Here is a 22,397-nt window from a genome sequence, read left to right as displayed (position 1 = left end):
GTTAGGGACTGGCAGGATCTTGATGGCAGCCCATGATGATGACTGGCTTATGAGCTGATTTAGGCTCCCAAGTGCCATTTGGTTTTCCAAACATAATCGGGGCAATTGACAACACTTGTAACAGTGAAGACTCTTAATGAGAGTGAAGCTGCTTTTGTTAACCGTGAGCAGTGACATTTCATTAAAACCATCTGCAATGCTAAGAGGAGACTGATGAACATCGTGGTTCTGTGGCCTGGGTCAACTCATGATTCATTTACAGTACTTCGAGGCAAAGCAGCTTTGGTACACAACTTGCTCACAATTCTGCTGTATGGGACGGCTGACTTGATGGTAAGTTAACTGGCTGATCCTGCAGTTTATCATATGGCCTGTACTATTCACTGTAACAACAATCATGTCATTACATGTGCCAGGGGATGGTCACTCTGGCACCTTATGTTTTTCCCTGACCCTGTGCTTCAATGCCATGCTGACCACACCATAGGCAACATGCAGGTAGCAGTGCCTCAATGCATCATGTGTGAGGCTGCTCTCAGCCAATGAATCTTCAGCTTTGTGACGGCAGGCATACTGTATGAGGTGGATTAGCATAGTCACTATGTGGTTGTTTCAAAGTGGCAACTGGGTGGCATTCCTTGACCATCAGTAGAAAGGAATGAAAGTGAATGCCTTTTAAGTACTTCATGTTTTTAAATTTTCACTATCTTCATAATACAATTTAAAATCAGTTGGAGTAGAACAAGAAATAAACTAAGTCAGTTATTAAAAAGGGTGTATTTTATTGAACAGAAACACAAAAATGACTAAAATTATTACAATTTACATTCTCGCCACCCCAGAAACTATACAAACATATTAGAAGGCATATAAATCAGTGCCGTGAAAAATGTAGATAATAAATATCTGAGGCCTCACCAAAAGAGTCATCAACTGTAACAAAGATTTGCAGTCTGGATTGAGGAAAGGTGGTGACAGTCTGGTGACGAGGTTGAATCAGACCTCTTTAATAAGAAAAGGGTTCCTCCAAGCTCCATTGTTGCTGAAGTTTCTATTTGTTTTCTGGTTTCTTTGCATTCTAATGATTCATTGATTATTTGTATTTTATTTATGGGTATTGTTTTCACACTTTTTTGAAGTCCTTTGCTAATATTACCTTGTTGCTTTGTGACTGACAATCTTCTTGTTGTCTTCAGTGTTTCGAGATGCCTGCCCCATCATGACATCAGCGCATTCAGGTATGTTACAAGAGCCATAGGCAAGAACATTCACATCTCACATCACTGGGGCCATTTTTCCTATTGAAAGGACACTGAAACATAAAGGCGTTGTCAAGCTTTCTGTTCTGTTTAGTGGCACAGAATCTGTCAATTTACATTTTTTTTACCTCTTTGTTTTCCGTGGTTTGTTTCTTTTTCTGGTAAACTTTTCAGAATTTTTTTATTTTTTGAAATTGGGAGTGTATGTCTCTGTGCTTGCTTGTGTCATGTTTCATCATTATGGGTCTTTAGGAACTAGCTGGTACAGGCAAGCACTCCAGTCTACAATAATAATTTCACTTTTTACTTCTTTCCTTCAGACTAGCTACAGAGTCCTTTAGGGACTTTTAATACCATGTTTGATTAGTTTCACTTCACTTGGATGAACCAAAATTGTGCCTGCTGTGGTTTTTTTTTGTTTTTTCTGGTACAAAGCATTGTAAGTTGCCAGTTCACATAGGAGTCTCCTCTGCTACAGATTGGCTGCCCATTCAGTGCTGAATCACTTCTTACGTCTGATGAATTGAACTACAAAGTGATATGGAGAGACATTCTGAAAATTTGACTTCTTATATATAAACGTCTACGCATTTAAGTGTGTGTGTCTGTCCGGCCTGGAAGTGAGAGGTGGAGTCGAGGTAAGGGCTCCACATTCGAAGAAACAAAAACCCAAACATCAACTCGTGGAAGTGTGTGTGTCTGTCTGGCCCAGAAGTGAGAGGTGGAGTCGAGGAAAGGAAACAGAAAACTCGCTTAGCTTCTAATAACACAAACGAGGCCAGCACGTCAGCAAAACGAAACCTGAGAAGAAAGACAAAGTCTCTTAGCCGCTAACAACGGTATCCCTTTAACTTTTCCTCCTGTCGCTAATGCACAAGCGATGTGAGCAAGTTGGCAAAAACGAATCCTCCTAGGACAGAGATGCCCAGAGTAGTTCCTATCAATCACGTGACATCTCTACATTTCAGTTTTTTTTTTTGACAATTTCAATATTTTCTAGGACCCCAGGCTTTTTACAGCACGGACTTACACAGCTAGTATTATATAAAATAAAAAAATAATAATCAGTTCAGCTTGCAATTATATGCAATATCTGCGAAATGTGTTTTCTTTAGTTTTTATTTTCAAGGAATAATTTCAACTAATCTTTAATTTCATTTTTTGTAAATTAATGAGGAAATCAATGATAACGTAGCACAAAATTTTGACTACAAATGCATATGAACAGAAAAATTTGTGACTTGAGAAACAGTAACTGCGGAAACAATCATACCATGTGAAGATAGCTTTAGATCGGGTTTATGAAGAGAAACGCAGGCGTTAAATCTCAGCACAGAAACTGAAGCCTAATGTTTGGTCTCAAAAGTACAACCTCGTTTAATCTTCAGTCAAGTGTTTTCTTTTTCTTTTTAGGAATTGTTATGTTTATTGGTTTGTTATAATATTTGTGTATTGTTAAAATGGCCCGTTTGTGTGTGTATTCCTGCCTTGTGTCCTATGATTGCCATGATAGGCTCAAGCTGCCCAGCAACCCTGCCCTGGATAAGCGGGTTAGGAAGGTAGAAAAGATGGATGGATGGATTTATTTATGTTCTTATTTATTGAGCTTTTGTAAAAAGCCAAATTTGCCAAGTTTTACCTATGTCTATTTATCTATAATTTTAAAGCTAGGGCCCCGTGCCATTGCTTAAGTTTTCTAGCACTCTTCAGTTGCAAACTTAATTTACATAACCTTAGCAAGTTGGGGGCAGTTGCAGCATTCCCCAGTCACGTACCCAGTGACTCAGTGCATTACGTCTGCAGGATTGACTTTATGCACAAGAATTGAGAACAAATGAGTGCTCAGCTGAAAGTACAATAAACAGAATTCAGCTGCAAGAAATAAGAAACACTGGTGTTTTGGATCTTGAAAACCGAAGAGAGACAACAGAATGGAAAAAAAAAGGGCAGCGGTATTCATTAAACCCCCTATACCTGTAAAGCACCAGTACAGGCAACATGTTATTGGCTGTCAGAGAAAAGGCATAATATCACAATATTTTAAAATTGTGAAACTGTGCTGGAAAGTCTTCACAGAGTCGTCTAATTTGACACTCTCTGAAAGTACTCATCATGTAATCCTCAGAGATTCCTGAGATCAGCAGTTGCATTTGACAAGTTTGATGTTCCCTCTGACTAAGAATCATGTAATGTGCCACTTGGCTTTAGGCAGCAGTCATCCAGCACTTAAATATTAGGCCTCAGCAATGCACTCTGGAATACGCTGATGAAGATTTGGTTTACAGCTTGCAACGCCTTCAGCTTTTGCAAACAAGATGGGATCACTTCTTCTCAGCCTGGCATTGAACCTTAACCCTTGGTAGCATATGTATCCCCTTTATTGGTCTATAATTACAAGAGGTCAAAGTGCATTCCCAGGTGGAGGATGAGCCATGGTGTGAGCCAAGAGTGAATCTAATCTTGGCTACGTGAGGAATGTAATGTCAACATTAGGTGTCTTTCACATAAACAAACAGAACCTGGACCTCTGGGACACAACCCAGAACTGTAATACAGGCTTTAGGCTTTTTGCCACAAAGCCACTACAAATGATTCACAATGTCCAACTTCCTAAGGCCGGCGCATGCCACTCCCTACATTGGCTTTCTACAACAGCATCTATTAAGTTCAAACTCTTAGTTCTTGCATATATATATGGAGACATTTGTGAGGTCCTATGGTCCTTCTAGCCCATTCATGTCTGCTGATGACTGACATCTGGCGATGCCACCTCTGCCTTGTATCAAATCTCAATCCAGACTCTTCACATGTAGCTCCTAGATGATGAAATGAGCAGCCGACCTCCATTCAAAGTTCTGAAGTTCTAGCTCAATGTCTTTAACAAGCATTTAAAGACTTGCTTAGTGAATTTCTGTCTACCTGATAATGGCTGTGTTTTTATAGCCTAGGAAGTGTAACTTACTTGTATGTTGTTCTGAATTCTTTACTTTTGGTGTTCACTTTTGTACCCTTCTCCTGTCACATGTGTTGCAAATTACCACCCAGTTTGAGATTTATTCGATTATGTTGACCTCTTATGTAAGTCACTTTGGATAAATGCGTCAGCTGAACAAATAAATGTAAATGTAATATACAGATTGACTCAATAACGAAAGGCGTGGATTAGGCCAATGCCATGCGGAACTGCAGTAATACCAAAGTGCTAAAACAATGTTGACAGGAACAGAACCATTCAACTCAACAAGCTTAGTATTCATGTAATTTCTCCTATCAGGGCTTCATGCCGTAATGGCGTAGTCAACATACGTAAATCTGATATTAGGCCTCATAAAAAACAATTTGCCTTTGGATGTGCGCCCTCAGTGATGCATGGTGCCAGGCCTTTGTGATGAAGCAATGAGATGAAAGGCAGCTTTAAGTCCAGTGCAATGCAGATTTGTATTTGGTAACCTAGGCTGTAATGCTGCAGATGTAACAGTGACATTAGCTCTCAGTGACAATATTTGTAGATGTAAACAAACCCTGGAACTTTGGAGATAAGAGACAGGTGCAAAATTCCAGCAATGCAGTCCATAGATGTAACAATGGCATGAGACATCAGTAATGGAGTCTTTTTGTTTTGTAGGTTAGGCTGCAGCGATGCAGTCCTCAATGTAACAAGATGTGAACTCTCTGCACAGCAATTCGCAGAAGACCTAAAAACGTGAAGCTGCAGTAAGTCATTTCAGGGTAAGCAAAGTCTCTGCAAGGTGGTCCCTGCCCACACATGCAGCAGGATACATCCTTAGTAGCTCAGGGCTAAAAAGGTCTCATCAGTTTGGTTCATTTTTATTGGCTGTTGTTTCCAAACTCCAAGCTGAGCCCTCATTCACTTAACTCCTCGGGTATAAAGGAAGTGCCTGTTGAATACTCCTTTCCATCTCCTTGTGCCACCATACTGATTCTCAAAAGAAAACAATTTTATTATAAAACGTTTAGTTTGCAACCCGGTCAGTTTCTCTCCAGCAGGCTGCTAGAGCAAGCAGTGGAGTCTAGGCCGATACCTAGATCACTTCCTTCTATAAATAGGGTCAGTAAGCCTCGTCTGTCTTGTCACTGCTCACTCAGCAAGTCCAGGATAATGGGCTGCATCAATAAAGGTCTGGGATGGGGAAAGGAAGAGGATGAGTTCTGAAGTCTTCAGGCAGCCACCAAGGCCTCAGCTACACTTGCAGGACTTCACCACCATGTTGGAGAGCTGCTCCACTTTATGGTTTCGACCCACAAAGTAAAGTATTGGGAGAGGCTCTAGGACCTGGGGAACGCAGCATGGCTGAGCAGATGCTCCAGGGTTGTGATGATTGTAGAGAGAAAGTATCTGAAAGAAAGCCCAAAAAGGAAATAATGAGTTAAAAAAAAACCACAGAGGGTTATTTTTAAATGGTGGTGATAAATAGTGGTGGCACTCTTTAATGGGTGGCAAGATAAGCCTCTGCAAACCAGGCAGGTGCAGAAATAAAGGTGGCCATGAGTGCTCATTGAGAACCATGCTGTTGTCTTTATGGCCGGTCCTTCTTGAACTTTTTCAAACCCAGCACACCTCTCAACAAAATCAATAACAATAAAAACTAAAATGATACCATATTTCATCAGTGTTGATCAATAATCACATTGTGTTTATAATGTATATCTTTTAACTTGTTAATAGTATGTGATGTTGTGTTATGTTATGAGCAGCTCGAAAGCTGCCAAGTTAAATTTCTGCCTTATTTTTGCTATTTTTTGGACATCTTTTGATCTTTCTAATAAATTCCTTTCTTATAATGATTCTTTGTGGACTTGTTTCTCGAGCCAATGGGTTTTATTTCCCTTAAGGGGCATTTTGGTATATTTTGGAACATTTAAAGTAATATGAACTTTAAAGGGCTGTTTTCCATTTCTGAGGCCTGGACAGGCCTGCCAGTAGATTTTGGTCTTAGATGGTCTTGGGTGAGGCCTATCATCGGGAAAGCCAGTGAAGGCTCCAGCCTCCAGGCCTCCTACCCTTTCGCTCTTTAATGTGAACTGAATCATGATAATTAATAATGCATTTATGAACTCGAGAGAACTCAAATGTGGCACTTGGTGCCACTGCCCACCTGCCAGGTTGTTTTGCCTGCCAAAGGTAAAGTCATCTCTGATGGAGGATCGCAGGAATCAGTGGGTAGAGGGGTCCTTTCAACGGATTGGCTGGCCCAGCACTGACTCAGCTGTGGAAAGGCCAATAGGGGGAGGCAGCTTGATGATTGAGGTCTCCAGGACTCTGAACAAATCCAAATTGTATTATGTGATGTCATCTAGTGCTCAATTCTGCTCGGTACTTGTAATATTTCTATTGCACTATTATATTGTATTGAGGATTACTTGTGCTCTGTTCTGTGTATTGTGTTGTATTTACCGCCTTTTTTGACACCCACTGCATGCCCAACCTACCTGGAAAGGGGTCTCTCTTTGAACTGCCTTTCCCGAGGTTTCTTTCAGTTTTGTTTCCCTACTAAGGTTTTTTTTTGGGAGTTTTTCCCTTGTCTTCTTAGGGAGTCAAGGCTGGGGGGCTATCAAATGGCAGGGCCTGTTAAAGCACAATGAAACACTCCTTGTGTGATTTTGTGCTATACAAAAATAAATTGTATTGTATTGTATACGTTTAAACTCCTAGCTAAATAAATGTGCAGGAGCAAGTCAAACATGTAAACTAATAAAGAACAATGCAGGACAGACAGGGACAGTAGCAGTTCTGATCTATTAAGGGATATTTGTAAGGTAATCAGCTAAAAATTACAGAAAAAGGCAACAAAAAATTCAAACAAAATTTAAAGATGTTATTATAATTCCTGAAAATAAAATAATATGAAGTAAATGCACATAACAAGTGAGTAGAAATAACAACTGAACGGAGTGAAAATCTTATTTTTTTAGTACAGAGTGAGAGAATATTTTTCTATGATGAGATCATTTTATAGTAATAAATAATGTTTTCATTTTTATACCACTTACAGACTGTTCATAATTATTCTTCTGTATATATTATTTTATATGGAACAAAAAAAAAACCCAATTACGATTAAAAAAAGAAGGGTTCAGAAAAGGGGAATTTGCCCACTTCTGCTGCCATTGTAGACTGGCACTAAGATTATCCTTTCTGATTATTAAAATGTGAAATATCCACTCTGTTCTCTCCAGTTTTTGTTTTGCCTAAAATGCTTTATGGATCCCATGTCCTGGTTTTAAGTCCTGTTCCCTTGAGAAGTTAAAATGTTGTCCCTGTACCCATATAGGTGTTCTTTCCATACAGGTTAGTTTAACTGTCACTTCTACATTGGCTCTCTGTGTGAATAGGTTCCTGCTAAGAATATGCTTCCTGCCTGTGCCCAGTGCCTCCCAGGATAGTTACCACCCTCGTGTGATCCAGTATTGAATTAATTGGGTTTGAAAATGTTATTGTTATATTATGAGATGTTCAAACCTCAGCCTTTTCACATTCAGTGCATTTTTACCCCATGTCTGGTTGAGTTTTCTTCTGGGCATGTGTGAGAGATTAACTGGCACCATGTGTGAGTGTGCCCTTGTTCCCACCTTGTGCTCAGGCCAGGATAGGCATAGACTCCACAGCACTATAAAATGAATAAGTGATTTAGGAAATGGGTGGATAGATGTTTTTTGTTGCTCAGTTTATTCATTTGATGATGCACTTTATGGACCTTATGAATATGTATACAGTTAAAGGTGTTATATATAATAAAGACTGACTTATTAAGACTAAGGAAGGCCCCCAGATAATGAGAGTAACAATCAGGCAAGTGACACTATACGCCATGGAATTAGTTTTATCCCACATAGCTGGTGGAAAGTCCCAAGATAATAATGACTCCCTCTTGCAAATAAAGCTTCTACTGGAAACCCCCTAGGATACTGTGGGGGGGAATTCAGAGGTAAAATTTGTGGGTAACTTGGGAATGAAATGGCTCTACACAAGTGTGCCTGGGAAATTCCAAGACCATCAATTAAGCAGGGTAATGTTACTCTGAGGACAACCAAATCGATTCAAACACAAGGAAAGTTCACTTCCTTCTAGAACAGGGTACTAAATAACAGCTTCCTCCTAAATGAAGAGGATGCAAAGCCCAACCAATGCCAATGGTGGAGCCAGAAATTTTAGATGAGTTGGAGGAACCTGAGAAGGCTCAGTCAAGGATGCTACTCACATCTTCAAAGTGAAACGAGCTACCCTTCAGAGCAGTGGCACAAGAGTTGAAACCTTAACAGAGCTCAGGGGAATCACCTCCATTATCCATTTAAACGGCCCTTGACTTTGACTTGATTCTGTCATTTTATTTCTGGAAGGTGCAGTGGTTACCCTTGCTGTGTCATAAAAATACCAAGGTTTAACTTCCACTTTTGTCTATCTTTGGGTCCAAGGACATGCAGGACATGTAAACTGGCATCTCTCACATGTACCCAATGTGACTGAAAGTGACCAGGGATGGACTCTCATTCAAGGTTGGACACTGCATTACACCAGGCACTGCCAGGAGAGGTTTGCTAAAACTCTGGTTCAAGATGTGAATGGATATTCACAGTACTGTAGGTTTTATTGCACACTAGCCAAAGTTCTCAGTTTTGCATGGGTATAAATAAATGAGGAAAAACTGCCTTTGATAAATTCAACATGGCTAAACACAACCTACAATGAGATAAAAAGTAACGGTTTTAGACAAAAGCTCTAATCCTGTTAAATCCTTATCCAAATTAGAAAATGCTGTAGCTGTGGTCTTTAATTTGATTGTGTTATTTGACACTACAAAACTTTATGCACACTGAAGGTGTCCTCTCATCAACCCCGGTACACTGCCAGATGGGAATTGTAGTCGCTGTGTTGGCACTCGATTTTGGGTGCCCTCACCGTCCATTATATCATATAGCCTATAGGAGTGGTGGCTCTGAGGCTAGGGATCTGCACTGGCAATCTGATGGTTGCCGGTTCGAATCCCGTAAATGCCAACAGGGACTCTTAACCAGCAATTGCTGAGCACTTTGAGTAGCGAGAAAACCGCAAAATAAATGCAAAGAATTATTATTATTATTATTTAAGGTTGGACCAACAGAAGTGCACATGCAAAAGCCATTTTTGAGCATTGGTAAATAAACAAACAGCTTATGATTTTATTTCTATAGATAACAGACCCCTTCACACATGGCCTTAAATGTGCTCCCTACCTGGGTGTACTTGCTATCTGTATTCCAGATGTAGGCACATGGTCCCATGCAATAATTGGCATAATAGCCTTTGGGCTCGTGGATCCACTTCCAGCCCAGGTCTTTGCGGAAATCAATGTACAATGGTCGCACACAGCAATTCTTCTCCTCAGTGCTATACCAAGAACAAAACAACAAAATGAGATCTAGCATGATGTTGATCACACCAGATATTCATTTCATTTCATAGATATATAGCTTCATATACAAATATTAAATAATTACAATTAAACATAAAATCACTTGCAACAATACAGAAAAACACCAGGCAATGTTCTCAACAACCCCAACATTTATTTATATAGCATATTTTCATACAAACAAGGTAGCTGAAAGTGCTTTACAAGACATGGAAAAAGACAAACAGTTAAGATTAGGCAATACTATTAAAGAATAAGTAACATAATACAAAAGGCAAGGTCAGATGGCCAGGGGGACAGAAAAAAAACCAAAAGAAAAACTCCAGTTGGGCTAGAGTAAATAGAAAGCAACATCTACAGTATATTTCCACCTGGGGACATATGACATTTGTTTGTTTATTCCTTCATTCGTTCGTTCATCTATCTATCTTAATTTATTATCTGTACCTGTTTTGTTCAGAGTTATCAATTAATGTAACAAGCATGTCTTAGGGAGGTGGAAGGAGAACCTACACATACACGGGTGGAACATGCAAACTTCAAAAAGGCAGCATGTCAGCTGGGTGGTGTGAGGCAGCAGTGTTAATCATTGCATTACCATTATTATGTATAACAACTTTCTCAAACCAGCACAATCAAATTCAGAGTCAAGCTGTGTTGGGCCTATCCCTAGATTTACGAGGTATGAAACTGTCCTGTCTGTGATGTGTTGTTTCTCATGCTCCATGTCACCATAATTATAGGGTTCTGGTTATTTGATTATTTGTAGAAGGAAAAACACTGACATAGTGTAGTAAAGGATACAGTAGTTGATAGTTTAACTTTATGACTAAGAGAAATTGGAGTAGGATTTCTTTTATGTTTTTAGACTAAACATTTCCTCCTGTTTTTACTGTTTGGCTTGATGGCTTACAGTTTAGCAATGTATAAGCACCACTGCCAGCCTGGGTGTCAATATTATTACAACTGCCTTCTGTGAACACTTCCTCCATTGGGCCAAAAAATCAGACCTGAAATCTTTTTTCCTTCATTACCTTTAAGTATACAAAAATATGACGTTAATCTAATAACACACTTTTTTATTTTGCAGAGAGAGGAATCCATGTTTCTCTTACTAGGAGCATTGAATTCCTGAACAGGAAGACCAGTCCATTATAGGGAACACCCTCATTCACATGCATTCACTTATAGGAGTCAACCACTTATTTCATTATTATTCTTCAATTGCCAAAAAAACAATAGTAACAATATTACTTAAATTTTGATACTGAACACTTTAGATTCACATGCATTAGTGTCCTATTATGGCTTGTACACAGTGCTACTGGGATAAGCTGCAGTCTCCTGTGATCCTGAATCGAAATACCTAAATTTGATGTTTGATTACATGGAAAACTAAAGTGTTCATCTTTAAGAAGTGGATATAAACAGAAGTCTTGTGGGTAACCCCCCCCCACCCCCAAGGAAAAGCAGCAGCACAAGTAACTGTCATCATGTTGCTGTAATATCATTCATACATTCATTTATTTTACAAGCCTGCTAGTTCTAGTTGAGGGTCACAGGGGGTTGGCAGTCTGTCCTGGGACGATCAGGAATAAGTCAGGAAACAATAATGGACATCCCACACAAACACACACACACACACTTAGGGTCAATTTAGAGTTACCCATCAATTAAACTTGCACATCGGCTGGAATTGTAATCAGTGGCTTGTCCATGATGCACCTCAGAGTAAAACTGGGAAGCAAGATGTCCAAAAATTAAACTTGTTAGTATTTTAAAAAATGCCATGCTGTCTATACAGATTTGTATGTGTGTACTGTATGGCATTTTTATGTTCAATATTATGTCTGTGTTTTGTGCTTTTGCTTGATGTATTTTTTTCTTTAATTTAATTTAATGTTTTCTTAACACTTTACAGTGCAGTAAGGGCATAAGTAAGAGTGAGCTTTTGGAGAATAAATTGAATTTAATTTTGGAGGAACCTAAAGTAACCAGAGAAAAAAAGCCAGTTAAGAAGTGAGGATTCTACAGTATATGGATTAGGCTACAGCTCTGACGACTATGCCACCCTAATAATTACTACAATACTTCTGAATGCTTGGCATCATAAAGTACAAGGTAAGAACCAGTCTTGAAGCCATCTAAACTGGGCCAGTTTAGAGTTGTCAGTTAAACTAAGCTGACAATTTTGGGATTTGATGAGGGATGCTGGGGTACTGATATCACTAAACCTTCTAATTTACCTGTTGAAATTCCACTATGGGATTACTAAGTACTTACAGTATGAACTAAATACAGTATCTACCCATCTAATATCGTCTACCTATCTATAGCACCTTTCACATCTATCTGTCTACAGTAACCATGCACTTTTAATATTCATTATTATTCATACTTATCTACAGTACCATAGAACCTTTGATATCTAATAAAGTGCACTTAGTATCTCTGTATGTAAAGTAGCACATTTAGTATCTATCTATCTATCTATCTATCTATCTATCTATCTATCTATCTATCTATCTATCTATCTATCTATCTATCTATCTATCTATCTATCTATCTATCTATCTATCTATCTATCTATCTATCTTATCCATGTAACATTATCTCTTTAATGTCTATCTAATATTGTGCATAGCACTTTTGATACAGTGCCTCTCTCTCTCTCTCACTATATATATATATATAAATATATAAATATATATATATATATATATATATATATATATATATATATATATATATATATATATATATATATATATATATAGACACATACTGTATATATAAAACAACACAAAAATATAAGTCTGGTATGTCTAGGGATGTTAAGCACCAGTTCTTCAGTTCTTATGACTTGTAAAACCAGTTATATTTGCACAGTAGTGTCATTTTGGCACAGTCGTTCTTTTGCTGCCTACTATCTCCTCTGTCTTGGTTTAAACCCTGGCATGTGTGCTCTGGTGGACTTTGCATAATTTCTCTGTGTTCATGTAGGATTCCTTCCCTCATCAAGATGACTGGCACACATTACTGGCAGGTTTCAGGTGCTGGATCTTTATAATGTAAGTGGATATGCGATTATTAAGAAGGACTGGATGGACACACACACATTTCTTGAATAGAAGCTGAAGCAGATATTAACCAACACTGATGTACCATCAGACCTGAATAGCAATCTCTGAGGATTAGAGGGCGGTTTTACCATCTCAAACTGATGTTTTTCCTGTACCAGCCGATAGAGCATTTTAGACTGCACACAAATATGAGGTTTTATTATCAACTAATGGGTGGTGCCAAGCAAGTACTTCTTTACTTCTTTATTATTAGCAATGCAACAAAAATGCAGAGATAAGCCTTGACCACATTGAAGAGTTATGGAAGGAATGAATGGCATGTGTAGTCTATCAGGGCTCATCAGTTTCCTTTTTCCTTTCCACATATGACATAAATAATTTGTAGTCAACTACAGGAACTGAGCCTTCCTGTCTGGATTTCTCTATATGTGACTGAAAAAGGCAGTTTTGCAGCAATGTCTAATCAGTAGTGTTAGAAATGAGAACTGCAGTAGTGTGAAACACATTAGCTTGAACCATATTTTGATAACATGTTTCATACAAACTGATTTTTAAATAGCAAAGGTTTCATATATTTCTACAACTGAGACACAGCAAGTGAGGTGACTTGCTCAGGGTCATATCATGAATCGAGACGGGAAACGGGCCATTAACCATTTTCTGTTAAACGTGTAAAGTAAACTGAATTATAAATTGGTCCTGTGTTAGTGGATGTGTGTGCACATGAGGGTGCCCTGTAACAGTGTTGCACTCCCTTCAGATTTGATTCCTGCCTTACACTAATTCTGTTGGGATAGACACCATCTTTGCAAACCTGACTTATAGTCAATAAGCAGGTAGATAAATACCACAGTGTTTCTGTATCTCAAGATAAGAGTCATGGCAGGTGAAATGACTGTATTAGTCATTAATGGTTGGGATTTCAATCTGTGACCTTGTAATTATATATAGCATATTTCAAAATGAACATCTTCATAAAACATTTACAGATATGATATATATATATATATATATATATATATATATATATATACGATGGCTTCCACAGCTGACAAGCTAACAATGGCAGGTGAAATGACTCACATAGAGAGTCAGTGGTGGGAACTGAAATAACAGGCCTGTGGTTTACAGGCCACCACCTCAGCCACTTAAGGAACACACTGTCTGCCAAGTCTACTTACTGTATATGTATCAGTAGTATAATTATTTTCATAGTTCTAGATGTGAGTTCTGGTTCAGTTTTGGTTAATGACACACACTGAATCAGAGTTGGGAATAAAAATGACCAACAAGTGATGAGTTTGCCAGGCTGCATTGTCTGATCCAAAAAGCTTTATGGCTTCACTGTCCCCATTATATGATCAGCAACACTCAACTCCCTATCCTTTCTATAAATTCAGTCCGATACTGAGTCCCAAGGCCCTAGGGTCTATTTGGATTAGGCATTAACTAACCCTGGTTGGGGTGCCACTCCACCAGGGGTACAGTAGGTGTACACTGGAGAAACACAAGGAAAAGTACTGCTTATTTTCTCTTGGTCCGGTAAAGCTTAAAATATGAAAATGTCACTTGGTCATATCACTTTCAGAAATTTTATGATGATTCTTCACTAATGTGATGATTGACAATGGGGATGAGACAGAGGATAAGAACTTTGTTTCTAGGTTTCGAAAAAATTATCTATAGCTTAACATTGGCAACCAAAGAAGCAGTTACTGACTTTTGTCACACTAAAGTCCGCCTGTCCGTCAATCATTTGCTGTCCAGTTTCATTAAAATGTCTTAGATGGGAATCCACTGCATGAGCACTCCTGATTTTGCTCTTATATGCCTGTTTTCATACATTGAACTTAATAACTAGTATAGTATTTATTGCCAGTTGTTATTACTGTTCTACTGTCTCTACTCTGTGGAAGACATGCGAGTCAGAATTTCTTTGTACATTGCATACATGACAAAAGAGTTGAGTTTGGACTAGCATGCATGTACAAATCGTCTGTAAACAAATGTACTGAAATAGTCTTTACATGAGCACAATTTACAGGTCTTCACCTAAAGTGACTGCTCATCAAAGTGATATAGGATTAGCTGCTCAATGGTAAAAGTGACCTTAATATGCCATTTAGGAGACGACTGATGCTTTTTATGATCACAGGGGCATCAGATGACAGTGATGGAGACGTATATTTATTATTTAGCTGCCTTAGCAGCCACATAGTGAGGACAGGGTACTAGAGAGGACACCTGTAAGACAGCTTTTAGATAAAAGGTGGAGATGTCCTGGTGAGAAATGGTAAGGAAGCAGTGAGTGTTTAAGATTTCAAATCTTTCATCAAGTCTACAGACATCAATTAATATATCGGAATGTGATTCTTGGCTTTAGTTTAAGCTGTAGGTGGTGGGAACCCCATCATAGAAATAAAAACAGAAAGCAGAGGCTTCATTTATTAATATATTTAGAATAATGAGCTATCTGAGCCCACAAGGTGTGCTCATTTTGTAGCCATTCTTTGTGTTTTTATATCCACAGGTGGTAAAGTGGTTAGTACTGCTGCCATGCCTCATAGTTCTAAGGACCTGGATGTGTGCCTACACTGCCTATATGGAGCTTGGTCTTTCAGTTTGATTAATTTCTGTTTCAAGCATTAACAGTATTATCTACAAAGCCATGTCCTCCAAAGGGCATGTTTATACCTACACAAGTTACCTGACACAAGAACAACTTTGGAACGAGAAAGTGGAAACAAAAGTACACTGCAAAAAATTCATGTGCAAATACTAGACAAAAGATGGGAGTTGTTTTTCTTTCATTTAGCAAAAAATCTGCCAAATGGGTAAGCAGAATTTACATCACAAGACTTCTTAAAGTAAGCTAAATAATCATAAAACAAATTTTTGGATAAGTCAATAATTCTTACAATAAGGAAAATGAGATTTAATGTCATGATATAAATACTTTTCACTTGCTTTGATTTCATTTTTTGCAGTGCACTTAGAGAATGAGAGAATGTGCAGACCGGGACTTGAACCCAGACTCTTGGAGGTGTGAGACAGCAGTACTAGTCACTTTGATATTGGGCCACCTTTCATTTCAGTTTATTCTTTATAGTGTTCTTAATTTCAGACAGGCTTTGGGTGCAGAGAGAATACAATACAGCAACAGAAAACATAACCTCACAGCATCTACAAAGACAGCCACACATATCAAGTTAAGTAACCATTAACAATTGAGTTAAAATGTAATTGAAGTCACGTTAGCAAAGAAGACAAGGCTGAGAAAAGAGAAAAACCTTCTGTTTGGGTCTAAGTAGCTATTCACCAGTTTCCATTCAAATTACAATGAAGTGCAAATTTACTTTACAATAAATTGTATAAGTGAAAGAGTTCATTATGGTGGACTAGCATCCTACCCTGGGTTGGTTCTTCCTTGCGCTTTGGTGCCTTTGGGTTTATTAATGGAATAAGTGAAATTGAGAAAAAGGAGGGATGTACTGTATGTTCATTCAGTAGATACTGTACCTACTATATGTGTTACATGTACTGCTATAAACTTCACTTTTCCCCTGCTTTTAAAGAAAAAAAGAACACAGTATGATGAAGAGGTCAAGGAACTAGACTTTATACCATAAGGCCTTCATTTCAAGTCCCACCATAATTGTGAGAGTCACTTAACCTGCTTTGAGATCCAATTGCAAAAAATATGTGTGAACAGTTGTTATGAACACTTACCTTTTAGGGCACCTTGGATAAAGGAATCAATAATAATGTAAGGGGTAAATATAAGCTAACAGTCAGATGGAGTAGAGAGGTAACAGACTTTAAAGTCCAAGACTATCACACTGTGTGACCCTGAGTGAGTCACTTAACACGCTTGTGACCAACAGTAAAAAGCCTTGGAAACAAGTGTGCTGTCTGATAAACTTGAAAATAGCTTTGGGTAAGGACATCTGCCAAATCTTATATATAAATGTCTATGCTTGGAAGTGTGTGTGTGTGTCTGTCCAGCCCGGAAGTGAGAGGTGGAGTCGGGGTAAGGTCTAAGCCTCCGAGGAAACAGAAAACTCGCTTAGCCGCTAATAACACAAGCGAGGCCAGCACGCCAACCAAATGAAACCTCAGAAGAGAGACAAAGTCGCTTAGCCGCTAACATTGGCAAAACGGTATCCCTTTACTTTTCCTCCCACCTCTAATACACAAGCGATGCAAGTACGTCGGCAAAACAAATTCTCCTAGGAGAGAGACGTCCAGAGTAGTTCCTTTCAATTACCTGACATCTCTACATTTCAATTTTTTTCTGATGATTTCAATAGTTTCTAGGACCCTGGGCTTTTTACAGCACGGGCTTACACAGCTAGTATATAATAATGGCTGTACAAAACTGCAAGAATTATAAGGTAAATCAACAACAAAACCTTTTAGTATGAAAAAGAGTGAAAAATACCAATTTGTAAAAAGTAAAAGAGGGGTGCTTCCTCCTCACAGATCTAGAGTACTGGGTCCAAATCCTAGACTGGTGATGATCTGCATGGATTCTACACATTTCTCACCATGTTTTTATGGGTTTTAATTCCACATCCCAATGATGTGCTGGTAAGCTTAATTGATGGTCTCAAAGGGGCACCTTGTGAGTGTGATTCTGGCACCTTAACAAGAGCTGGCTCCTGTCTTGTACCCATTTCTCCCAGGTTAAGCTGTAGCCTTTGTGCTCTTAATGAGATTAAGTGGATGTGAAAAATGATGGATGGATAGACAGAACTGACCATACAGTCTTTGTAATGCTGCTTTTTCGTTTAAGATGAATATGTCATGCATAAACCAACATTGCTGGTGTCACCTACAGCTTTCTTCTAACAATGTTTGAATTTATTTGTATAAAGTACACATAAACTTTCTAAACACACTAATCAGTGACAAAGAAAAATATCAAAACAATATGTACAGAAAATGTTCAACAAAGTCTAATTCATTCCTTCCTGTTTTAAGGACAAAAGGTGCAAACTGCTAATTTAGGTGTGTCTACAGCTCTGTGTTGAGTGTCACCAAGCATTTAGTTTGGGAGTTCTGGGAGTGTCCAATAAGGAAGCACAGTAATGTTGAACTTAACTCAGTTGTATAAAACTCTTCACATCTCTCACCTTTATGATTATACAGCTACAGTAGCATGGGCAGGCACTGAACTGGCATACTTTATATGTCACCTTTCCAAAGTGAACCTCATTTCTAGGTGCTTTATTTGTAGGTGTGTGTAGGTTTCTGTTAATGCGTGTTTTTCCACTCAATGTGGAACTTGATTACTGATGTGCCTGAGATGACAATTACTGATTGATTAGTTCAGCACTAAGCAGCTAGCCAATCAACTGTAAGCTTAATGACTGTGAAGTTGTGATGTCATTGAGATTTGTTTATTTATTTATTTGAAAGGACCACTTGCATTATCTTTGGTATTTGAAATAAGCAGTAGAGCAAAGAGGGTGAGGACAGCTGATTGTATTCACTCGATATTTAATATTTAAATTAAAAAAGTCACAGCTACATGGACAGCAAGCTTATACTGACAGTGTTTAGGTAAATGCACTGTGTTCCTTGACACAACGCTATTAGTTTAACTGCAGAATAGTTAAAATGTGCAGTTGTACTTATGGCTACATATTTATCAAGCTAAATTCTGCTATTACATGTTTTCTCCATTTCCTGCCACTTGGGAAGAATTTACAGCAATGTTCTTATCTGCTCTGATTAAATCTCTTGACATAATTAAAGCAGCAAAGTTTGCTTATTCTGTAGTTAAACCAAATCCAAAATAAATGTCATATTAAAGAAAAAGGCAGAGTTTCTTTTTGCATTCTCCTGAACAAACAGCTTCCTTATCTTCATTTCTGGAATGAAACTACTGACCTTGACCCCAACCCTGAGCATACAGTGTTCTGTCCATAAAAGCACAAAATCTTTACGAGGAAGGCAAATTATTAGACTTGCTGTACACACTGGAATTGGACCAAGATAGTGAAGTACTGTGGGGAACGTTGTCAGGTTCTGAACATTTCATTACCTGAAGCAGTAATTGGTGTCGAGTGCTCGTTTCCTGCGAGAGCTGTGCATGGTGCTGAAGCGTTCCTCTGGGATTGTCATGGCGATGATATGAGGAGACATGGGGTTCGTCTCTGACATCTTCTCTAAGTCTCCCCGACTTGAGTCTAGGCCTGCATGTGAAATAAAAGTATTTATTTATTAAAAACATATGATATTCTTCATTCCAGATGAGTCCATTCAGCCCATAAACTTCAAATAGCTGGCTAATAGTCAGGTTGTCATAACATCACCCAACTATAAAGTTGTGTACAGGATAAAGTCTGCACATTTTATAATGTGATGTGCTCTGTGGCAACCCTTTTGTTAAAGACAATAAACGTTCATAATATTTTATTTGTTTCATTTTACGAATGTGTTTATTCCAATCCAAGGCACTGAAGGCTAGAGCCTTTTCTGGGCAATCTGAAGTGCATATTTAAATCATGTCTTATATAACACATTTCTATTTACAAATGCAGGGTAATGTGCACATTTAGAAATATAGTTTATTAATCTATGTTCTTCACCCACTTTGGTCACTATAGGTTCACAGGTGCTCAGATCTTTGCCCATCTCCAAGGGATGCATACCCACATTAATTCAGATCAATTAATTTTGATACATTAGAATCGATTAGATTAGATAAACTTTATTAATCTCATGTGGAAATTCAGATGCATACAGCAGCAGAAACATAAAAAAACAAATATACGTGAAACAATCAATCAATAAAAATAAATACCATATATACTCATATAAGTCAGGTCTTGAAACATAAAATCAGACCCAACTTTTACGCCCGTTCAAAAATGCGACACTTAATTTTATTTTATTTTTTACATCTGGGTGCCTCGAGAGGAGCTGTGGTATTGTATGAGGATGTCGGGAGTGGCAGAGAAGCACGTAAGAGTTGTACAGGATATGTACGAGGGAAGTGTGACAGTGGTGAGGTCTGCGGCAGGAGTGATGGATGCATTCAAGTTGGAGGTGGGATTACATCAAGGATCGGCTCTGAGCCCTTTCTTATTTGCAATGGTGATGGACAGGTTGAGAGATGAGATTAGACAGGAGTCCCCATGGACTATGATGTTTACTGATGACATTGTGATCTGTAGCGATAGTAGGGAACAGGTTGAGGAGACCCTGGAGAGGTGGAGATATGCTCTAGAGAGGAGAGGAATGAAGGTCAGTAGGAACAAGACATTAAACATGTGTGTGAATGAGAGGGAGGTCAGTGGAATGGTGAGGATACAGGGAGTAGAATTGGCGAAGGTGGATGAGATTAAAAACTTGGGATCAACAGTACAGAGTAATGGGGATTGTGGAAGAGAAGTGAAAAAGAGAGTGCAGGCAGGGTGTAATGGGTGGAGAAGAGTGTCAGGAGTAATTTGTGACAGACGGGTATCAACAAGAGTGAAAGGGAAGGTCTACAGGACAGTAGTGAGACCAGCTATGTTATATGGGTTGGAGTATATTGGGAGAAGGATACTAAGGATAGAGCTCCCAGGGAAGAGGAAAAGAGGAAGGCCTAAGCGAAGGTTTATGGATGTGGTGAGAGAGGACATGCAGGTGATGGGTATAACAGAGCAAGATGCAGAGGACAGAAAGATATGGAAGAAGATGATCCGCTGTGGCAAACCCTAACGGAAGCAGCCGAAAGAAGAAGACGACATCTTCTTGCCTCCTCCAATCTCGCACCAGTTTCTCAGACACATCGAATTTTGTTGCAGCAGCGCAGTTACCGATATCTTTCGCCATGTCAACGACTTTTAATTTAAAACCAGCTTCATATTTTCTTCTGATCGAACACTCCATCGTAGATAAGGGATTCTCTTACGATAAAGGGGTATGAGGGTGTGAGATACAAAAAACACAAATCGGTGCAAACGTCGCTTCGGAATAGTTTGAATATTACCGTGTGGTCACGTTGGACCAATACATAGAAAAAAAAAAGGCAGTGTGCTCTGTGGTTACTCTCTCAGGTGGGAGTTAGCATATCATAATCTCTTGGATCAATAGCGTGAGTTTTCCGCATTCGACTTATACAACTTACATTATAAAATACCGGAAATTATATGTCAAAATCAAGCCCCGTCTTATTCACGGGAGAACTTATACACGAGTATATACGGTAAATGTATATTGTGCAGATATTTCAAAATAATCTTGACAAGTATATTGGAAGGAAGTAATGAATTGCTTAATAGCAGTGGGCAGAAAAAAACCCCAAGAGGTGCTTCTTAGCACACCATGGTGGAATGAGCCTGTGCCAAAAAGTTCTCCAAGACAGTGCCTTCTGGAGGGGAGGAAGGGGATTTCTCATGATGGCATACAATTTTTCCACCATCTTGTTTTCCACAGTAGCTTCCAGTGTGTCTAGGGTTCACCCTGACAGTGTATATTTCCATTTTAAACCTGGGATTTAGAAAATTATTAAACTCTAGAAATACACACCGACCTATGCTCTTAAAATAAAATGCAATAAGGCTAGATAAACTCTCTGCCCTTTGTTTACAAATGTAAGAACTTACACTTGATTATGAATTCTAAACACGTATGACCCATGTCCTGGGTTGATGAACAATATATGGGCTTGTGGTGACCGTGCTTTAATTACAATAAACTTTTCTGCTCACCAGCATCCACCTGGTTAGCCATAAACTTTCAATCGAGGTCAAGATATTCTTAAGGATAAGAGCTTGCTCTTGAATGGCAGCATCCAGGTATGAGTACATCTGCACGGACAATGAGGCGAAGACTTTTGGAGGATGGCCTGGTGTCAAGAAGGGCAGCAAAGAAACCAAGAAAAACATCAGGGACAGACTGATATTCTGTAAAAGGTACAGACAGGGATTGGACTGCTGAGGTAAAGTCATTTTCTCTGATAAATCCCCTTCCCGATTGTTTGGGGCATCCAGAAAAAACATTGCTTGGAGAAGAAAAGGTGAGCGGCGCTACCATCAGTCCTGTGTCATGCCAACAGTAAAGCATCCTGAGACCATCCATGTGTGGGGTTGCTTCTCAGCCAAGGGAGTGGGCTCACTCACAATTTTACCTAAGAACACAGCCAGGAATAAAGAATGGGACCAAAACATCTCCCAAAAGTCTCCCAACCATCCATGAACAGTTTGGTGACACACAATGCCTTTTCCAGCATGATGGAGAACTGGGCCATAAGGCAAAAGTGATAACTAAGTGGCTCGGGGAACAAAACATAGAAAGTTTGGGTCAATGGACTGGAAACTCCCCAGGACTCCCCAGACCTTAATCCCATTGGGAATTTGTGGTCAATCCTCAAGAGTAGGGTAGAAAAACAAATTCTGTCAAACTCCAAGTATTGATTACGCAAGAATGGGCTGCCATCAGTCAGAATTTGGCCCAGAAGTTGATTGACAGCATGCCAGGGCGAATTGCAGAGGTCTTGAAAAAGAAAGAAGGGCCAACACTGCAAATATTGACTCTCTGCATAAACTTAATGTAATTGTCAATAAAAGCCTTTGAAACTTATGAATTGCTTGTAATTATAGCTTTACTTCAGTATACCATAGTAACATCTGACAAAAAGATCTAAAAAT

General features: G+C 38.8%; 1 protein-coding gene across 1 annotated transcript in view; it reads right to left on the bottom strand.

Moving 5' to 3' along the window:
- Positions 1 to 762: 762 nt before the first annotated feature.
- The window catches only part of LOC114648198 (transforming growth factor beta-1 proprotein-like), a 95,949-nt gene continuing 74,314 nt past the window's right edge, over positions 763 to 22,397 (bottom strand). The window contains exons 5-7 of the mRNA XM_028797090.2: positions 18,803 to 18,953; positions 9,492 to 9,645; positions 763 to 5,616 (exon numbers count right to left, since the gene is read on the bottom strand). Of these exons, the coding sequence (XP_028652923.1) occupies positions 5,458 to 5,616; positions 9,492 to 9,645; positions 18,803 to 18,953 (464 nt within the window). The 3' untranslated portion in view covers positions 763 to 5,457. The remainder of the gene's footprint in view (positions 5,617 to 9,491; positions 9,646 to 18,802; positions 18,954 to 22,397) is intronic.

The sequence above is a fragment of the Erpetoichthys calabaricus genome, chromosome 1 (assembly GCF_900747795.2).
Source record: "Erpetoichthys calabaricus chromosome 1, fErpCal1.3, whole genome shotgun sequence".
Classification (NCBI taxonomy): Eukaryota; Metazoa; Chordata; class Cladistia; order Polypteriformes; family Polypteridae; genus Erpetoichthys; species Erpetoichthys calabaricus.
The sequence above is the reverse complement of the archived record's forward strand: the minus strand, read 5'-3'. Positions and strand labels throughout refer to the sequence as shown.